This window comes from Chaetodon auriga, chromosome 14 (assembly GCF_051107435.1).
Source record: "Chaetodon auriga isolate fChaAug3 chromosome 14, fChaAug3.hap1, whole genome shotgun sequence".
Taxonomy (NCBI): Eukaryota; Metazoa; Chordata; class Actinopteri; order Chaetodontiformes; family Chaetodontidae; genus Chaetodon; species Chaetodon auriga.
In genome coordinates, this window is record NC_135087.1 from 11,408,525 (window position 1) to 11,430,274 (window position 21,750).

The following is a 21,750-nucleotide window of genomic DNA, read 5'->3' on the forward strand; positions in this document are numbered from 1 at the left end:
ACACACTTTGCAGCATGTTGGCTTGTCTTGATTGGTTCGTTAGGTGTGTGACATATGAAACCCTGGCTGTCTGAATCCGTGTTTCTGAGACCGTCATTGGTCCACTGCAGCTCCAGTGCGGAAACGCTCAGGCATGGCACTAACTGCTTATTTCGCACATAATATGCCTTGTAGTGTATAAAAAAAACACCATATGGATTTTCATTGGAGGGGGTCTTTAAGATCATTTCAAATCAGACCAAGACTCTAATGATGAAATGAAAGTTGCTAGAGATAAAACTACATCAGCTCAGAGGAGGAATAAAACCAACCGCAGCACAAACAAATGTGAAAGTGATTGTATCCACAAATAAAAACCTCTGTTGTTTGCCCCCCCCCATACAAACACATGATACATGCATTAAGTCAATATTTCCAGCAGCATGGATATTTTAGGTTGAGCTACTAGTTGTCACACCAAGGAGTGATGCATGACATGTTTGCAAGCAGGCGTCACAGCAGCAGGACGCCCCGCAGGAAGGCTGGCTTCACAGTTATGATGAATTGATGGGCTCCTGATGACAGCATGTCTCTGGAATTGGAGATGAAACAAACAACAGACTTTGCTTGGGTGTGTGTTCGTGTGGTCACAGCTAGAGTGTGGTCCATATTAATGAGTTTGTGCCTTTGCTCCAGACTCAACCTATGGAAGCCTATATCCACCAGTACAAAAAAAAAGTAATGCTAAAATTTGTCATGGTAAGTGTCAGTTAAGTGTGCAGTCAATCATGTCTTCATGTGTGTTGACTCAGCAGGGAAAACATTGCATGAGAAACATTGATGTACAGGAGAACAGAAATGTGAAAACAATGAATGCCTGAGACCCTTACCACTTTATATTCCATTATATTTTCAGTTGCAACCTGGTACCTGCATTTTGGGTTTTCCTTTGCATAAATAAACACATTTCCACCATCGGTTGATGCAGAAAAGGCACAAGTTGCTGCATAAAAATTCACCAGAATGCAGGAAATGATGTGTTTGACGCTCAGAATTTCATGGGGGACGACCCCCAGACCCCTCTGCTAAATATTTGCTCCCCTCCATCCTTTATTACAGCTAAACCATTTTCCAAAACATGCTGCTGTGTTTTAGAAATTTGAATGTGCGTTTTTTTAACAGTTCCCATCTGTTAATTTCCATTCTGCCAATATATGATTGGCAGACAAACTGTATCATGTTATATCACAGTTTTGACTTTCTGCCTCTCAAGTTGGACATGGTAAGTCAGACTTACATTACACACACATTTAAGTTTCTAAGGAACAAGTTTTCATCTATTTTTTCTTGTTTTTCTGGCATCGGTGGGCTTCCGTATGAACCACCAGTTCATTTTCTTTCCAACAGACACAGATGAGCCCTGACAAGTTGTCGATGAGCCTAATTCTTAAACATGAGGTTCCAGCTGACTGAAGGAAACTGACAATGTGTCAGCCGTGCTCGCTCTGTCCTGTCAGCATCGCTATCAAACAAAATGCACCCTGAGAGGAGACCCCCCCCCCCCAGAAATCCAGCCAGCAGCAATTCAATATCACACAGCAAGCTGCTTTGGTTGTTGGAAAATGTCACCCGCAGGCCTCAGAAATGTGAGTGTGCATGTGTGGGTGAATGTGCAACTTGACAGTCCCGTTTCTGTCATTAATGTCACATCAGTGCACACAGTGTGCCTCGGCGTTCTCCAAGCTGGAATACATTAACACCTCAGCTTATCAAGTCATCCTGCATGTTGAGGGGGGTGGAGTGGGGGAGGGATTACACTGTAGAACATTTGTTCTTGTTTTTATGATGGAACGTTGCTTCATCTTGGTCTCTAATTAATGTAAACCCTCAAAAAGTGACTTTTTTTCCCAGGCTTATATTGACATTAAACAGTTTATTGCCACTTCAACTCATTTTCATTTCATGAAAGCTTTTACATTTTCTGCTTTTAACACCCTTGTAAGAAATCCTCTGGCAAACAGATAGTGGCACATTTTCTCATCTCGAGTTACAACGGATGTCAACTAATTTGTTTCTAATGCACAGAAGAAGAACCTGATAGTCTGCACAGGCAGGGAAAACCATTACTGCTGTGCAGGAAAACTAAGGAACAAATACCAGGATGGAAGGGGACGGGGAATGGGGAAGGGGACGTCATCATGTTATCCACACAGGGCAAAAGCATAACAGCGAGAAAACCTAGCTTCTGTTTGAACAGAGCACATTTTTCCTGTCTACAGGTGGGGTCAAATATTTTCTTGTCTGTCCACAGAGCTGCCCTCGCTGCTTCAGAGGCAGCACTGCCGTAGCGGTGCCCTTTCTTTGTTTGACAGTGCTGAAAAGGCTGCTGTCTGCCTTAATAACATCAGCCTTTGTGGGCAGTGCCTTTAACAGTGGGAAGTGTACGAGTTGTCCCTCGAACCACAGAGGAGCCACAATCAGCAGAGTGTGTGCTAAGTGGAGCTGAAGTGCAGATTTAAAAATACTATCTCACTGAGTAGTTGTGCTGGATGGTCTTTTACAATAGCTACAAATACATTAGTGCATGATGATAAAAGGTAGCCTGGGTAAGAAATGCTCATATCCTCATATGGATTACGCCCACTGGTCACCAGTGATGATGACGCTGATAAATCTATATGAAAGTTTTAATTTCATGCAGGTCACCCCTCTTTTTCAGGAAGCTGTAGCTGAAAAGGCAGCACGTCCAAGGAGGAGACTTGTTAAAAACCATTGCTAAGCCCAGAGACAGTTGGCACATTGATTGTGCAAAACAGACCACAGCTTAGCCTGGTTTTCATATGACCCAAATGTATTGCATCTGAGAGGCTGAAGGTCTCCTTTGTACACTGTAAGCATTATTTGTAGTCTTCAAAATTTACTCTGTGAGTTCCTGAGGGGCAGGATTAATTTCAGTTTTCTGCTCCACAGGAGGGAAGAAACGCCTCCCTCTCTACTCTTCAGAGGATCCCCAGCTCTGATAATTGCCACGAGCAAAAACCGTTTAAATAAAACATAGACTCTCCTGATGCCAGGCCAAAAGTCTGCAGGCATGACGGAGAGATCAAACAGGGATCAGTGTTTCTCTGTTACAGTGAAAAGGCCAGAGACAACGCAGGAGAAATGTCAGTATTTTCAACTCTTTCAAAGGAGGGAAACTGTTGCGTCAGAATAGTGGACCTGCCTATAGTTCGGTTTGACAGTGTTTGTGAAGCAGAACGCAAGGGGAGCTGCTGCTGGGTAGATACAGGCAAATAAAGAAGAGCCTCACCAGGCAGTTTTCATGAGAATAAAAAGGACTGCAAGTATAAAAGTACTGGAAGTACAATTTAGCAATTTAGCATGTTTTTTTTTTTAGCTAAACATACAAGTACATATATATGTATTTCATAGATACACATATATACATACATATATCTATATACATCTATGTTAGTGTTACAATTACCCACATACCATGGTGGAAATTACAAACAAAACAGCAAAAAAACAAAAACAAAAAACAAAACAAAACATGGAACTCAGGCTTAATTCATTTCTAATATTAATCACAGGAACAATGTTATAGTGATTGCTTGTGTTAGTCTTGACAGAGTGACAAGAGTCGACAGCTAGCGGCTCTGTTAGGCTGTTCAGCAGATGAGCTAACGCTAACGGCAGCATGCTAACATGCTTGTGCTAACATACTGATTTTAGTAGGTAATGTTGACCATTTTTCTTGACAGTGTTAGCATACTGACAGTTGCTGATTAGCACTAAACACAAAGTACAGCTGATGTCATGAGTGTTCGGTATTGGTCAGAAAGTGAAACTGAAATTTGGGGGTGGGGGTGGGGGGTTGTAACTTCAAACCACATATATCAACCTCATGGTGGCGCTAAAGGAAAAGTTCAAGCAGGTAATTAGGACCATGAACATTTGTACAACATTTCATGGCCATCCATCTAACAGTTACTGAGATATTTCAAACTGAAGAGAGAAAAATAAAACACTTAAAAAACTAAAAAAGGCAAAGGTTAACCAGACCATGTAAATAGTTTGTGTTTATTTCAAAGATTAAATTCACAGAGCCACGGTGCATTAATATTGCACCTAAATACCACAATGAGTCTGTATATCAACTTAAAAAAATAATGCATTCCTGTGTGTGTGTGTGTGTGTGTGTGTGTGTGTGTGTGCGTGTGTGTGTGTGTGTGTGTGCCTGAGCACTCTGCCTTTCTGTCTCTCCATATCTTCACATTCTTGAGCCAGCCAACATGTCAGCGAGAAAGCTTGAGTGTTAATTGGAAGCTCTCCCACGGGAACTCGTAGGCGTCTTCCTTGTCCTCTGCGTTTATCTGCTAATGTGATTGCCACGGCTCTCTCGGATTCATGGCCACTCCTGAATAATGAACATACTTAATATTCCTTTCAGACGTATGTGACCTGTTGTGCATGAATGATACTCAAGCATTCAAAAAATTAAACCCCAGCTGACACAACAGCATTTATTGTACTACAACAGACGCAGCGGTATGTTGTGTTTTGGCATGGTTGCAGGGTTAAAGGAAACCAGCTTTGATGCATGCCCTCCTCTGACACTTAAAGTGTATTCATGTAGTCAAAAGATCCTCTCTGGCAAAAGTTCGATTCAATACAGAGCTAAAGGGTTCAGCATTTTGGTAAACAGACTTATTTGCTTAACAGTTGCATGAGAAGATTGATACGACACTGATGCATGCGCAGAAAATATGAGGCAGGAGCCAGCAGCCGGTTAGCTCAGTTTAGCACAAAAAGCAGCCAGCTGTTTCTCCCTGTTTCCTGTCTTTATGCTAAGCTAAGCTAACCGGCAGAAGTGTCATACTGTGCAAACATGAGACCGTATGTTTCCCAAATAAAATGATGTGTGCCTTCTTCAGAAACTTTTCAAGAAATCCTGCATTTTTTAATGCATATGCATGTTTTTATGCATGTTTTCATGGCATGTCTTATGGTGAAACCAATAAGCTAATTTTCACACTGTGGATAGTAATTATTCATAAACCCTCTGGGTGTCATGGATTTGAGTGTTGGGTTTGTTATTTCCTGTTTTATGTTGAAAGTTTAACTCATGTGTCATCTTTCGCTTTACTTCCTGTCTTTTCCCACCCTTGTGATTGTTAGATTTGTTTCACCTGTCCCTAGTTCGTCTTCCCTGAATTGGATCCTTTGGATTTCTGGACTCTGTTTGCAGTTTCTTTGGATTTGTCTGTCATTGGACTCGTTGCTTTGTTTTTGACCCTCACCGGCCTCACCCTCCCCTAAGTCTTTGTTTGTGTCCACATTATTTTGATACATTTATCAAACTGCACCAGCTCTACCTTTTGTTTGGTCTGCATTTGGGTTCAATCCCTTGCTCCACTGAGTTTTCAAAAATGTCAAGCTATTCTGTTAAATGACCCCAACACTGGCTCGGGATTAATATTTGAGCCTGAACTCACTCAATGAGGACACAACAAAACAGATCGTTGTGTTTTGACCCGAATCTCATCAATCAAGCTCCTCTGCTTGGCTCAGCGGTGTGATTTGTGTTTGAGTGAGCTTACCTTTGACGTATTTAATTAACTTCACTCTACAAAGATTTCATTTAGCTTAATTAATCACATATCCCGCTCCTGCCATGCTGCCTACAGGCCGAGAGGTCATATTTCTGAAGCCGAGATATAAAATCTTTGCATGCATGAAAAAGCTTAAGTGAGATAATGTGCGGTCATGAAATTACTTTTGCCTAATTAGATTGCGTGAACGATACCGTCACAGGAAGCCAAGCGTTCTCAGACGAATTTCCCATTTGTTCTGATCACATGATGGAGATGAAACACACCCTGATGTGTCTGAGTGATAAAGTGTCTCATTATTCCCGAACATTTTTTTACTCAAACTGTATGAATCAATAAGATTCGTCAGACAGATCAATGTTAGGACACACTCTGCACCACTGCTATTGACTTTTCACTTGAAAGCATGCGATAAGTAACTTAATCAGACGCCCATATAGTTACAACAATTGATAAACTGGCTCCTGCTAGAATTACAGGGACAGCACAGCTATGTAATCATAGGTGGTTAGATAATTTGTCAGTAACACTGTTTCAATTGCAATTAATGCTGAACAGTAATAAAGTAAGTAATTTAAATACACATTACTGCAGCTGTACATTACACAGACACTCAATCAACAGCCACGATCAGAGACTCAGCCTTTAACAATCAGACGATCATGATAGAGGATGTGAAGACAGAGTGACTCACCGCAGGACGCCGTTCACAGCCTGATTAAAATGGGAAACAGCAGTGTCAGATATGGAGCCTGTTGCGAAAAATGTTTCCTGCTTTTGGGTAATCACTGATTATTTATCCAAAAAATAGCATAATAACAAGTTTATTTAAAAGAAAAACACACAAAACGTGTCCAGTGAAGACCCTCAGCTCTGTATCTGTTTGATCATCAGATGGGCGGACATGATGTTGGGCCTTTCTATTACAATCTATTTTATGGATGTCTGCTTTGGTCTAATATTATTTTAATTACATTTTCTTTGTTGGTTGTTGTCCCTTATTAAATACAAAAGTGTGCAAAAGTTTGGAAAGAGAAGAATAATATGCCAAAGAGAAGCCATCATTTGTGTTGTGATGCATGTTTTGTGTGTGTTAAATGTACATTATTTACAGAAGTCTTGCATGCTGCAAAGATTTGCAATTTTTAGAGTCCAGTCATGTTTTTGTTTCGCCCCACTTTGAGGTTATATTTCCACAACAAAACTTTGGTTGATGGCAATTATCTTAAACTATAGTGGCCGGATTTCCATGAACTTTGTGTCAATACTTACAGTCCTCCGAAGGTTAATCCTTATGTATTTGGTGATGTGGAGGTGTTTGACTTTACATCGCAGGCTTTTGGTCTTGCAGAGCAGGAAAATGCATTGTTTCCTCTTTCCAGCTGCACTTGTCGTAGCTGTAATTTCACTTGAAGTGATTTGAAAGCAGAGAGCTGAGAAGCTGGCTGAAGCTTGAAGTTCAGGTCTGAGAGGTGCTTGGTAATGTCCCAAATGAAGGCCAAATCACACAGACACTTACTATCACTTCAGTTTGTCCTTCATCTCTACGAATTCTTTGTGACAAATTAACATTTTGGAATTATTTTACTTTGTCTGGTGCCTGAGGCTCCACAGCTGCAACAAGGCACTCCTGAATAAACTCTCCATCTGAATGAGGTTTCAGCTTTTTAGCTATTAGCTTGCTCACTACAAAACTTGCCGGCATAACACTGTCTGTCAGAATGTGGTCTGTGAAAGTGTGTGCTTGTGGGGCACCTGGACTCCCCTGAAAAGTGTTAACTTGACCCAATTGCATTTGTCCTTGCAGCTCATCCAATTTAGTGTGTTTGTAGCTGTAATGGTTTGAGATTTGCCTTTTTCATTGCATGTCCCCACAAACCACATTAGGCTGACTGGCTTGCCTTTCAGTTCAACAAAAAGGTTCCCTAACCCTTAGTCAGTCAGTTGGTTCGGCGTTTTGGTTCAGGACACAATCCCCACAACTTCGGGCCAGAAATTCTGAAAGGCTATTTGTGGTCCCTAAAGGTTGACTCTTAAAGATTTTTAGACCTTTTAACTTTTCCTCTATAGAGCTGCAAACAGGCCAAAGTTTGGACATAAGAAATATCAACCTATGGAGGGCAAAGTGCCATAAAATCAACCAAGCACATTCATGGTCCCCAGGGGGTGAACCATTTGTATTATTGACACTGCACTACCTTTCATCTAGTGCCACCTTTAGTAAAAACATGTACTTTGCATCACATATGAAATAAAAGAAAACCATTTACAGAGCACACTCATGCTAACACAGTGATGAACCCTTTTGATTTTAATGACCCCACAGTCTGAAAACACCTTCAGGATCAACTTGTCACAGCTTGCAGAATAGTAAAATCACGTTCTTTGTCATATGGTGTGGAATATGCAGCCTTGTGTCGCTTGTTTTGTCTTGTTTTTCTGACAATTACCTGCTTTTTTGCATTTTCAGGTCTCACTTTGTTTGTTTGCTTTCAGCTTCAAGGTAAAACCCCTCACAAAACAAAAGAGAAACAAAGAAGGAAATGGTGATGTTTTTAGACTCGTCCGTTCATTCTGCTTCCAGGACCAACCTCCTGCCACTTCATTTCCACCCCCTGTGTTTATCTATTCAACAGCATGCTATGTTTCAGGACTGAAAGAAAGGTGCCTTCCTTGTGGAGGTCATGCTGTTGACGTCCCTTTAGGTTTGATTTTTATAAACACACAAAACAACTGACTAAAATTCAAAGCATACACATAGAGGAACTGATGATGTTAGCAGGAGTGGCATGCAAAGTCACACAAACACACAAATTCAAAACATTACTAGGACCAGGAACAGTTGAAGCTTTTTTTTTAAAGATATTCTCTGAAAAAGAAAGCCGAACTTTAACCTTCTTTTTGTGAACAGCGTTAATGTTAGCTCTTTAAAGCAGAATCAGATGGCTGTTTGGACAGTAACGACACCTCAAAGATGAGATGAAAAACAAATCATCTCTAATACGTTTATAGCACGCATTAAGAGTTCACATGAATTAAATTTTCTAATGATCGTCGCCAAAACCTGTCGGCTTTAATAATGTAATATTTGGCTGTCTGTCCCAAGCTCCCAGAGCTCGTACATCAAAGCAATGATTTAGACACCTTCTCTGATGCCGCAAACCTCCCAACACCAACTCTCTCACACATTAACACACACGTACACAGAAACACGCACTTGGCAAAACAAACTGTGATATGCACAGAAAGCGTCACATTCACTGAATCTGAGTCTGGAGATCATCAGAGAATAAAACGGATAAAATGCTGATTTCATTGTAGGAACAGGTGTTGTTGCGTGACACGTCATTAATCAATCACAACTTAACAATGAACTCTTGACTCTGGTGGTCATGACCTCTGACCTCATCCATGAACATTATTTGAGAGAGACTGATGGGGGTTGAACTTGTATGAACCCAAAACTGCGTTAAACCTCTGAGCCAAAACTAATATGTCTCCCAACATTACTCATATTCTGAAAAGAGACTAAAGCAAACCAGAGAACCTGCAGATACAAAAGGACGACAGTGTATATTCCTCTGTGTGAGAAGTGTTTTTGTGTTGTGACTTCCAACAAAAATCAAAGGATCAGTTATCAGTATTTTACATTTGTAATACCACGAGAAGACCAGCAAAACCAACAATGAATTCATCCAACAAACAAGTGTTGTCTGTGTAGCCAAAGTTCAATTATTGGCCAAAAATGACTCAAAACACAAACCTGGAACACAGTTGGATTGGGATGGATTGGATCAAAAACAGAACTTTATAACTTTTGTCACTGATCTGGGTGAAACCTAATCATGAGTCTGGTATCCCCTCCATCATCCAGCTACTCTGCCGCAGCTCTGGACTGAGGCTTAGCTTGACTTGTTGCCCAAGTACATGCTAACTGCTGCTAAGCGTAGCTGCTCTTAGGTGTTGGCTGGGTTAGCTGTACAGGTAGTGGTCTTATTAGTTGACCCCAGGTTCGAGGAGCCAAACCCGGCAAGAAAACCACTTCAGTACTGATTACCTGTCAATCAAACGGGGCCTCCATAAGTCCCTGAAGCTAATAGGATCGCTAACCTTAGCTGTATGGCAGGGGGCGGTGTAATGCACATTCAGTGCTATTGGCTCCTGTAAACACCAGCAGGAAATACATCAGTATGCAGACATAGCACTCCGTTAGCCATTTCATGTGAAATTTAACACATTATCACCTTATAAGACTGATGCGACGAAAGCCGGTCTTCATGAAAAAAATTATCTAGCTTTTTAGCTGCTAAATGCCCCGCTATGTTTGCCAGCTAGTTGCTAACCTTGTCTGCCTTTTGGTACGGAGCAGGTAGTATACACTGGGTTTTTAGAGCTATTCTTACAGCTGCCTGACACGATTGTAATGGTGAGAGTGAATCAACACAATTATGTTTGCGGGTCAGGAACGGTAACATTGAGCTGAGAGACGCTCAAGCGCTCCACATAGGTGAGCTCTATTTTTTTTAAAAAATGTAAGATTTTTAAAGATTTACATTTTCCGACAAAAGAAATGCATTGTTTTATTTCTTGACAATAACAAAAACAGTATCATCAGAATGATCTTTTAAGTGTAACCACTGCTCTACATTTATAACCATTTTTGTCCAGACTACAGAAAAGCAGGGGCCAGGTCTATGCATGCAAAACGGCCATGTGCTCGGTTTTGACCTATTTTTGTTCGGATGTAAGCAAGTTCTTAAAGCAGTGAGTCACCGTGACCTTGAGCAGTGAGCACAATAATTTAATCTGTTGCTCCATCCCTAAAAAAAGAATTGGAAAGCCAAGAAAGGAGCCACTGGCAGAAATACAATAACATGTTGCAAACAAATAATTCAAGATAAATGGAGGTGAACCTGCTTATGAAAATGTAGACATAACAAACATATAATAATCAGTCCTTACTAATGGCTGCCATGCTGATGAGAAATTATTTTACTGGTAACGCTGTGCAGCACTGAGGGACGGTAGGGGAGGTCGTGTGCTGGCACACAGCATCAGTAAGCAAAGAAAAAGCAATCTATCTTGAAGGACGACGACAATCCTGGCATGGTGATAGGCCCGAATAATAACACTGATCACGACACACTCATCCACTGCCTTTCAAATCCACTATCATCAAACCAACTGTGGAGCGCCTCTTTTGTGCCATCTTCGAGTCTCTGCAGAGTTAAACGCACAGAAGCACACACAGAAGCACAATGGTGTAAGGCAGGTGACCTTGTGCCGTTGCGGTGCAGCACAGTCTCCATGGTGATGCACCTGAAATGCTAACAAAGGCAGCTTTTTGTGTGCAGCTTTTTCAGGCCGCTCAGCTTATAAGTCAGACATAAGACTGATAATTGTCTTAATTTGCTGCAGGGCTTCAGTGCTATTACTAAAACAAATCAGTGAAAGGAAAGAAAAATTGTGATTTTGAGGCAACGTGAAGAACATTCGATTTAAATTACATATGAGTACACGGCAAAAGTCGCCGGAAACAACCCAGGAGTCGTTTCTTTACTTTATTTTATATTCTGACTCTGGTTGTGTAATATAGTGCTGTCTCATATCCTCAGACGATTCGAAGTTTAGTCCACATACGTGTAGGCCTGAAGTCAATCAGGCCACAAGCTGTGAGGTGGTAAGAAGCGGGGGGTGGGTGGGGGGTTTAGGTATAAAGTGAAGGACTCATCACTGTTCGCCAAGTTCAGCATGATGGCTGGCTGCCAGCAGGGTTGTTTATGCTCTGCAGCCAATCTATTTTCCAGCCCAGATGGCTGTGATAGCTGTAGGAGGAGGAGATATGAGCTCTACCTGACGAGGATTATTAGCCAATCTTTCCTTAGGTGCTTACACAGATATCATAATTTGACCATTGTCAGCTCACGTCCAAGTGTTGACCCTGTGACATGAAAAAATGCCTTTTGATGTCACAATTAGACCATCTTGTGCCATCTTTAATGTTGCGCATTCCTTTTATGAAAAGAGGGAATTCTGAAACAAACCACACGTATATGCAAATATTAACATGTAAAGGCTGGCCATGGGGGTATGGTTAGGCGTATGAATAAATCTCCTGTGATGCCATACTCACGTCTCTCATGCCATGTGTTCCATCGCAGCATACACCCTGATTTGGCATCACAGCTGGTGTAATCCATCACAAGATGGTCTCTAGTTTTACCTCAGCCTTTAGAGAGGATGGGAATGAGTGAAACTGGGATACAGTGATCCCAGACTTAATACAAATGTGGGACAGGGGTGTGAAGTTGGGGGCCGATGGTCCCCTCCCTGCTTCCCTCCCTCACACTTCATACTACCCTCGCTTGGACCACATCCAGTTTCAAACTCTACTTGCCTAACCCTAACCTTAACCCAAGTCTTCACCCTAAAATCTAATGATTTGCATGATGGGGACTTATGTTGTCTCCATAAGGAAGGCGAGTCCCTACAATTTGACTGTTTAAACAGATTTATGTCGCCACAATGTGAGTAATACATGGCCACACACACACCAGCATCACAAACACTGATGAGTTTGTCATGATTAGCTTCCTCCATGAGTGACACCAAAAGTGTGCAGCAATGTATTTTAAGGGTCTGTAAATTCCTTTCTCCTTTAATCTTTTCTTTAATCGTTTCTCTGAAAAGAACAACATTTATCTACACTTGATTTGTGACTAAGATAGACAGCATTAAAACTGGTTTACTGCCAATTAATTCCAATGAAATGCTAAGCTAGCACAACCTCGAGTCGTCGACTCCTTTTCGTCGTCAACTTTTCAAATCAACACAATTAACTAAACTAAAATAAACTTTTTTCTCTATATTTTCTCTATATCTAGCAACACTTCACATAGTTCTGTGCATTAAACTATTTTTAGGTAATGTGTAGGAAATAAAGGAACAGTAAACCTACCTAAAATTATAATTTGCCCATTACACTTGATGTATTTACTTTAAAGAGCACAAAGCTCACATTATTTACACATTATACACAGAAACAGTGCTCCACATTACAGTAGCCTGGTTTTGGAATATGACAGCAGTTGAAATGTCATTTAAACAAACTAATGGGAGTTGAAATGTCATCTGCCACATGCTCATCTTTGGCCTCAACCTTTTATTAAGAAGGCCATGGCACACAGAATGTGATATTGGCATCATGGCCCTCAGATTTTATTCAACCTCCTGTGGCTGGCTGTATTCCCCAGAGGACTGTGCTTGAATGAAAACTTCATGGATAAATCACATTTAAGAAATACATCACAACAGAGTTTTTGTCATAATTGAGTGTTCAGTAAGTCTAAATTTATTCATTTGCCAGACACATTTTTATGCATGAAAGTGGGGAACATCAATGCCAAAACATTAAAAAGAGTAGAAAAGCTTATCAGCATCAGGCGGAGCCTTTTTTAATTGAATTCAGCAATTTTTGTTCTTTTAACGCTAATGAGTTCACACACATTCAGTCAATAGCAATGATTCATGTGCATTTGATGGCAAAACACTTGGCAACATCCATCAAGAAAGATGAAGTCAAGCTGCATCAACCTGCTCTTTACTGCTCATCACAAATGCATTTAGACTAATGGACACTATCTGCTAGACTAGAATTACTTTGTTTGTCCTGCAGTATGCAAGCAAATGCACATTGCACCAGTGCAGGGGAATATATTGCAGCATTTTGTTCTGTTGTTGCATTAAATTTAAATTCCTCTCACTGGGCTGAAAGCAGCGAGAGGAGTTAAAGCAAACGCAATGTACAGTTGTTACGAATGTTAGAAGAAATACGAGAAAACAAATCTCAGTTTTTAAGCTGTTTGTTCTTAAACGTCAACTCATTTGTGGTGGAGTCTCTTCATCTTGTGATTAAGCTAAAAGCTGAGACACAAAGGACCTCTGCAATGAAAGAAAGTCTTCCGGGATGTGAGAGCACTCTGAATTTGTTTGCTGGATGCATTTGCCGGTAATGGGTAAATAAACATGATGCAGTGAGCAGAATGAGGATGGATAAGTGCTGTGGTGGGTATTAAATGTTTCCATGTGAAATGTTTCCATGGAAAAACCTCGTAGGAATCAAGCTCAAACTGTGATACTTTTACAAGCTGCAGTGGTGGAAAATCACAACATACATTTACTCAAGTGCTGTATTTATTTTTGATTAGGTTTGTTATTGTAATTTGTTACATTTTTGAGGTTGTTTCATCATTGCTGGATAAGTAATGATTAGTAATTAGTAGTAGTCAATAATGTCACTTTATATCTTATATCTATCTTATATTTTCAGATGAGCAGGCAGCTGTTTTCAGCTCTGTCCACCAACAACTGGCTGACAGACACAGTTAGCAACTAGCAGGTGAACACAGTGGAGCATTTAGCGGCTAAAGAGCCAGAAGCCTGTCATGGGTGGTGTGTGTGAGGCAGCAGGGGAAGGAACCAAATGCAGATTATAGAGGCAGGCAGAGAGTGTGCAGAGAGTTTATTGTGAAGAGGAGACAGAAAAGCTCAAAGGCATGAGTGGCAAGTCCAAACAATCCCAACAGCAGTTGTATTAAGTCCAGTGCAGGGATGAGATAAGGGAAAGTCTAGACAGGCAAGCAAGCAGGCACAGATACGGTCCAAGTAACAGGATTCAAAAACCTGAAGCTCGAAAACAAGGACAGAAAAAGCAACGTGACAACTACAGCAGGCACAGGAGCAAAGCATCTGAGTCAGTATCTGAAATGAGAGGCTGCTGACGAGATGAGGTGCAGGTGCGGAGCTGGGCAGAGAAGCTCAGGTGAGGGGAATGAGCTGATTGAAGTGCTGCAGGGCAGACAGGAGTGGAAAGTCTGAGGGAGTCTGCTGGTCACCATATCAACTTAAAACTTCAAAATATGTCAGTGTTGTGTTCACATCTTGTTTCTGAAGCCCACAAGTGATCAAAAGATCAGCTGTTGCAGGACTAAATAATTTTTACACTACTGGTGCAAATTATTGCAAACACTGACCAAAGTAAGACATGTATAAAAGGACGTGAACAGCTAAAATGAAATTGAATTTCACAGCTCCTCTTCTTCCTGACGGACAAGGGCCATGTGATTACAGGAGACTGCTGGTCTCATGGCAGTCAGGACCATTTGGAGTTCTCGTCAGTCTCTGCAGCTGGGCGTAGGACAAATGAATTATGATCTGGCTCTGAATCAGCCAATAACACTGCAAGGCCATTCCAGATCATCGCTGGTCTGGGTTGCAGTTTCCTCTGAGGCCGCAGGGCTTTCGCCATAGGTTACGAATCACCTGAAAACCATGAGGACACTAAGAGAAGCAGCTCAGCTGAGCTGTGATCTGAAGCTCTGCGCTGCTGCCTGAGTAATTCATCTGTGCCTGTAGCGTTCATTTGCATAGTGTTTGCACAAGTGAGCATTCACTGAACCACCCGCTAAGTCTTTGTGATTACCACTGTGTTCTGCTGAGATAAAAAAGGTCTTTATATGACTAAATGGTGCATGAAGGGGACTCTACCCACTGACCATTATGCTGTTATTCTATGTGTTCTGTAGCAAAAGGCACCATTTCAGCAAGAGAAATTCATGCATTGAAGCAGATCATCTTGCTTAAATTGTTTTTCAGAAGTGAAATAAGTACCCTGAATTACCTGCATGATATTATTTATTTGGCCAGCTGAAAAAAAATGAATCATCTGTCTTGTTTCACTGAAGTTAGTAGAGAAAAAGTTTTTCATACAGGAAGAAATTCAGTCACAGAAGGCTTTAAGTCACAACTTTTTCATCCTCTCTGCTGTGCTGTTGCTCCCCGCGAGGAAGATCTGTCCAGAAAATCTGATGCAGGAGAGAAACGTGATGGGGAACTTCCGCACTTCACTTCTCCCTGTTTAATTTTTCTGGTGATATTTCCTGGATGCAGAGTTGTTTGCTTAATTAAACGTCTCTGGAAAACGCATCAACAAACACCTCTGATTTGCTTAATGAAGGCAGGTTGATACATCTAATTGTTTGATGAAGTGAATAATGAGGATGCAGGCGGCTGAAGGCTGATGATCGGCGGTGATGCACGTCACTCTTCTCCTTGGATTGGAGAAACATCAGAAATGATGTTGAATAAATTTAGTAAACATTGTATTTGGGCTTTTTCTCGTTGCTGAACAGATCTGAACCGAGCTCCGTCTCATTCTGCTGTGCCACCTTGGCCACAACATGAAGTGCCTCCAGCTGGGGAGGAACAGAATATAGAAGTGGCAGATTAGGAAACCATTAAGAGCTGTCAGTGTTCAGCCACAACCTCCTCCCCTTCCCTATTTATGCATCTTTTCCTCCTCACCCGCCCTCCCTCCTTCCCTCCCCACTCTCTCCCATCTTCCAACCTCTCGACACAAACACATCAGAGACAGACAGCCGGCTTTAGAGTCTCCTCTTACAGCGTGCTCTGTGTGGAACGAATAAAACGCTTCTTCCTCTGATTTCACAAAATAAGTATCATGTCCCCTCTGATCGGTCTGCATCACAGCTCAAAGAAATCACACGTTTTTGCATGTGCTGCTCGAATGTGTCTATTTTGGAGCATTTGAAGCCTGCGTGGACTGAAAGTAATGATTCCATAATGCAGGCGGCCACTCAAATAGCAACCGACTGTAAACGGAGAAGGATCAATATTAAATGAGATGCATTATGGTGCTTTTTCGTGAGGAATCCTGCGAAAAATCAATCACTGTGAATCACTTGCAATGTTCACCACCAAAGGCAGATGGACATGAAACAATAGCAGCAGCCTCCAATAACTGCGTGGCCCACATGGTGGAAGAGGATTTAGAAAAATTGACAAGTCGCCGTCACAGTGGTATAGATGCCTTTTGTCATCGCAGACAGCTTTGTCTCTCTCACCGATGCTTTGGTGAGAATGACACTGAAATATTGATGATAATTATTATGATGGATTGTGGATTACTCTGCCCCCCGCTTTGAGAGATGATAGATGCCGCTTTCAAGCCAAAGTCGCAGTAAAACTTTACCCTGATCAAAAGGGAAACATCAAAGAGCAATGAAACAGAAGTCACTTTACGTTCATCTGAATTAATTATGGACGGATTATACAATCAGCAGTCATTAATAAGATGTTTCACTTACCCCGTCTGTGTCAACTATTCATAAAAACGTACATATTGGATGTAGTCTTTTACCACAAGTGATCAATGGTTGCTTGAATCTGCTTCAAGCGCAGCATAACAAGTGTTCAGTAATTAGTTGGATGACTCCTCAGCCTCTTCTGTTCTGCCAAAACTGGAGGCACTGGCATCATGTGCAATGCCTTTCATTGTTTTCTCATGATGTTGCATCGCCAAATGTCATGTATTTTCCACAACAAGATACATGTAATTTGGGAGATAGCTCTGCTGGGAGTGCATAGTGGAAATAATTGCGCAGCTGCACAGGACAGGAAAAGGACTCTAAATAGTGTGTGCATGTGACCCCCAACTGCAGTAAATAAATAGATAAATAGTGGAGGATATTCAGAATGGACTTTTAGCAGTACGGTGGCTTTAAAATTGCACTATGGTGTCTTTTTCAATTATACTATCAGCATGAGGTAACATAAAGCAGTGGTGGAGGAAGAATCCAGATATTTTGCTTAAGTATAATTAGCAGTACTATACTGTAAATACCAACCATGTTATAAGTGAAAGTCATGCATGCAAAATTGCATTCAAATTAGCATAACTATTAGCAACAAAAGGCAGTTTAGGTATCAAAAGTAACACTACTCATTGTGCAGAATGTCCCTGTTCATAGTGATATCGTGCATTTCATAGCACTAGATTATTACTGATGCAATGATATGTCAGCAGGTCATTGATATTGTAGCTTGTCAAGTTAAAGTTAATTTTAAATACACTTTAATTTCAATGGATAACAGTCAATACTTTCTAAACTCATCACATGAGTTGTAAGCTCGTGTGTGAAGTAGTAACTGTAGCTGTCACATACATGTAACGGAGCAAAAAGTACAGTATGTCCCTCTGACATGTAGTGGAGTGGAAGTATAAAGCAGCATAAAATTTAAATGACAAACACAAGTACCTCATAATTATTTAAAAAAACATATAACATCTAACCACTTATGAGCATGATTAACCACTACAAAACATTACATATTCATTCTGCTGTGCCACATAGTTAAATACAATAAATACTGCACATTTTTTATATCTTCCTTGTAAACATGATTCAGTTTTCCTTTTAATTGCTTCCATTAGTGCAACCTTTATATACTTTATTTATTGTATTGCCTGTATTTATTGTTTTTATTCTAAAAACTGTGTGTGTGTGTGTGTGTGTGTGTGTGTGTGTGTGTAGTGTGGAGGGGGCAGTCCTGTAGTGAAGCTGAACCTTGAAATATTTCCCTATTTAGCATTGAAAAACAATAATTTAAGATAAATGCCAAGTTAGTGGAGAATGTCAGGGTCACTGCTTCAGTGTTTTTCTACATGCTGGGTTTTAATCGAGCAAACAAAAAATAAAAAACATGTTGAAATTGCAGTCATATCTAATTATTCGTGTGACACTGAACAGGTAAGGAAGTGAAGCCAGTTTCTGCTGAACGCATGGGTTAAGGCTGCTTTCCATGAGCCGCCTGTCTGTGCGGAGAGGTGTGGATGCTGCTCAGGGATGCGCTCAAACACCTCAGACCACGTGACCAGCAGGCGCACAAAAAGCAGCCTTATAACCGCCCGCTCCGCAAACGCTCTGCACCGGCTGCATGTCTGCCTTTACTGTATCTGACACTGACAGCACAGAGACAGTGAACACACCATCATTTCCCCGACAAACCAACACAACAAGAAGCTTTTCACACCGGCTTCCGGCTCTGGTTTGGAGTTGCTTTAACTGTTGGTGGAGAGAGTGAAGGCAACAACAACAGACTGGTTTACTCCCAGTGTAGTTGATTTCTTTCTTTTTTTCTTTTTTTTTTTTTCTTTTTTCCCCTCCCCGGTATGGATCGAAGCGAGATGTTTGCGCTGAGAAAATCCAGGTACGTTTTTATTTTTTTAAAGCTTTTTATCATTTTTTAAAATCATTTTTTTAGTTATGCATTTCTGTGTTATATTTGTTTTCCTTTAATTTGTTATTGGAGTGTTATTTCCAGCTATATGAGCCAAACTGGTTTTACTTAAGTGGTTTTGTTCTCAAACTAATCTCATCTGCAACGGGTCATGTCATGTTTAATTGTTGCTGTTTTTTTTCCCTTCAAAAATGTCTTATTCCAAAATCTTCATGTAAACTTGACTGTTAATAATTGACATCATCATTACTGACACAGAAATGTAAAATGGATCATTGGACAGTTATGTGTGCTCTTTATCTAGTTCCTCCCTTGATGCCTAATTAATCCAGTGATTATAGAGTAAAAGCAGCTTAATGCTTAATGACCTCCTTTAATTAATAAGAAAGCCTGGCTGTCCTACATACTTAATGCAATGATTTCCCCTGAGGCTGCACAGGTTTGTCGTCAACTGTTCAGTTTCCCACTATTGTCTGGGATGCATCTGCTCTGGAGTCAGCTGGCTGATACACAGATTCCCCCATATCTCCCAGCAACAAATTCATTTTCCGCCATATTAATCATTAATAAACACTGATGCAGCTTCACGCATTCAGATATTTTAATAATTAAATTTAACAAGATGTGTTTTGTGCTTTTCTTAATGGGAAAAAAATCTCCCTTTTTTTCTCTTCATAGGTGTCCATTTGCATGGGTCTAATGCTGTTACACCACACATCCACTCAACTGAGCATCTCCACAGCCACAAACCAGCCATGAAGTTGGCTTTGCACAGGATAGCAGGCACCACAATGAGCACCTTAACGACGGGTGTCCCGTACCTCGGCTCTAACGACGCCAGCTACGACGACCCGTCCATCGACTCGACTCTAATCAAGAACAGGTTCCACTTTGAGAAACCTCACTCCGCCTCGGCGAGTCACTCCCTCCTCGGACTTGTTCCTGGAAATAAAGAGGCCATCCACAGTGGCCTCGCTCCCATTTTCCCCACCAATGTATCAGACTTTCTGCTGAGTAATGGCACGTCTGTGGAGGGCGGAGGGGCGACACAGTGTGGGGAGGACCTTGTGGACAACATGGAGTGTTTCATGATCCTCACTCCCGGTCAGCAGCTTGCGATCGCCATCTTGGCGCTCACCCTGGGTACTTTTACGGTGCTGGAGAACCTCATGGTGCTGTGTGTGATCCTGCACTCCCAGACACTTCGGTCTCGGCCTTCCTACCATTTCATAGGGAGCCTGGCTGTGGCTGATCTGATAGGCAGCATCATTTTTGTCTACAGCTTCCTGGATTTCCATGTCCTCCACAGGAAGGACAGCCCCAATATTTTCCTGTTCAAGCTGGCCGGGGTCATCGCCTCCTTCACTGCCTCTGTTGGCAGTCTGTTTCTCACTGCAATCGACCGCTACATCTCCATCCACAGGCCCATGTCGTACAAACGCATCATCACAAAGACTAAAGCAATCATTGCCTTCAGTGTGATGTGGACCATCTCCATCGTCTTCTCTCTGCTGCCGCTGCTGGGGTGGAACTGCAAGCGTCTCAACTCTGTCTGCTCGGACATTTTCCCTCTAATCGACCAGAAGTACCTGATGTTCTGGATCGGGATGACGACTATCTTGGTCCTGTTCATCATCTACGCCTACATGTTCATCCTCTGGAAGTCCCACAACCACGCTGTCCGCATGCTGAGCCGCAGCTCCCAGAGGAGTGTGATAGTCTACACCGCGGAGGGCACTAAAGTGCAGACAGTGAGGCCCGAGCAGGCCCGGATGGATCTCCGTCTGGCTAAAACCCTGGTCCTGATCCTGGTGGCCCTCATCATCTGCTGGGGTCCACTCCTAGCCATCATGGTTTACGACCTCTTTGGGAAGGTGAACGACTTCATAAAGACCGTGTTTGCCTTTTGCAGCATGCTCTGCCTGCTCAACTCCACCGTGAACCCTGTGATCTACGCCATGAGGAGCAAGGACCTGCGCAGGGCCTTCGTCAACATCTGCCATATGTGCCGGGGAGCAACGCAGCCTCTAGACAACAGCGCTGAGAGTGACTGGAACAGCAGGAGTGTGAGAGGCACAGCGGGTGGGGCGGGCAAAGATGGAGCCGCCTGTGGAAAGACTCGAGTAAAGGTAGCCCAGGTTACCGTTTCTGGAGTGACTGAGACCTCTACAGCAGAGCCGGTCTAAGAAACAAGCTGCCCTGCTCTGGTCCAACTGTGACATGAAGATATTGTAGAATAGCCTTCCTAGTGCACTGCTGTGTTACTGTGAAATGTGCCAAAAAATGACTTAGAGACAGAACTGAAAAAGAGGTTTTTGTTGCTTTAAAGCTGAAATCTGTAATATTTATATATTGTTATATCCAGCTGTCTGGTGGTGTCATGATGAACATGCTCTCTTTACTCCCTCCTTGCGAAACAGTTTGTTTGGTCACACAAGTCCGGTTGATAAAGCCACTTTGATCTCATTTCATTCAGTACATAATATCCACATTCACAAGAACCAGGTGGCTCGAGGCCATATTTTTGGGCAACACTCTGCTCTGTCATCTCTGCTGTTTGAATGTGCATAAAGTTACAGATTTCAGTTTTAGGGAAGAAAAATATGGTGTTCCCTTTTTGTTGTTTTTTTGTTTTGTCACGTTATCATAGCAATATTGTGGCAGTAATACAAGGTGAAACTGTGTCTACCTTCATGCAACATGCCAGTTTTGAGTGACAACACACTGCTTGTAAGTAAAATCAGCGTCAAATTTGAAATCTGAACTTTTGTAAGACCATGATATTGTGAAATTTGGCATTTTAATGTTATTCTACTTTACTTATTGTATTATTTTTAAACATGTGCTTTGCAAATATGAACGGCTTTTTGATCAAATCAGAAAACTTTAGTCTGAAGTGATCTGGAAATGTAACATAGCTGCTTATTTAATACACATGTGCTTATGAAACAGTAACAGCATTTTGTGACAAGCTACACTTGTGAAGCATCAATAGTGTCATTGTGTCCCATAACAGTGTGTAAACAAGGACAAGAATTCAATAAATATATAAAATATG

General features: G+C 41.6%; 1 protein-coding gene across 1 annotated transcript; it reads left to right on the forward strand.

Annotated features, from left to right (window-relative positions):
- Positions 1-18,380: 18,380 nt before the first annotated feature.
- On the forward strand, positions 18,381-21,750 carry LOC143331211 (cannabinoid receptor type 1B). Its single transcript, XM_076747884.1, has 2 exons — positions 18,381-18,662; positions 19,371-21,750. Exon 2 carries the CDS (start codon positions 19,448-19,450, stop codon positions 20,876-20,878), a length of 1,431 nt encoding a protein of 476 aa, XP_076603999.1. The 5' UTR covers positions 18,381-18,662; positions 19,371-19,447; the 3' UTR covers positions 20,879-21,750.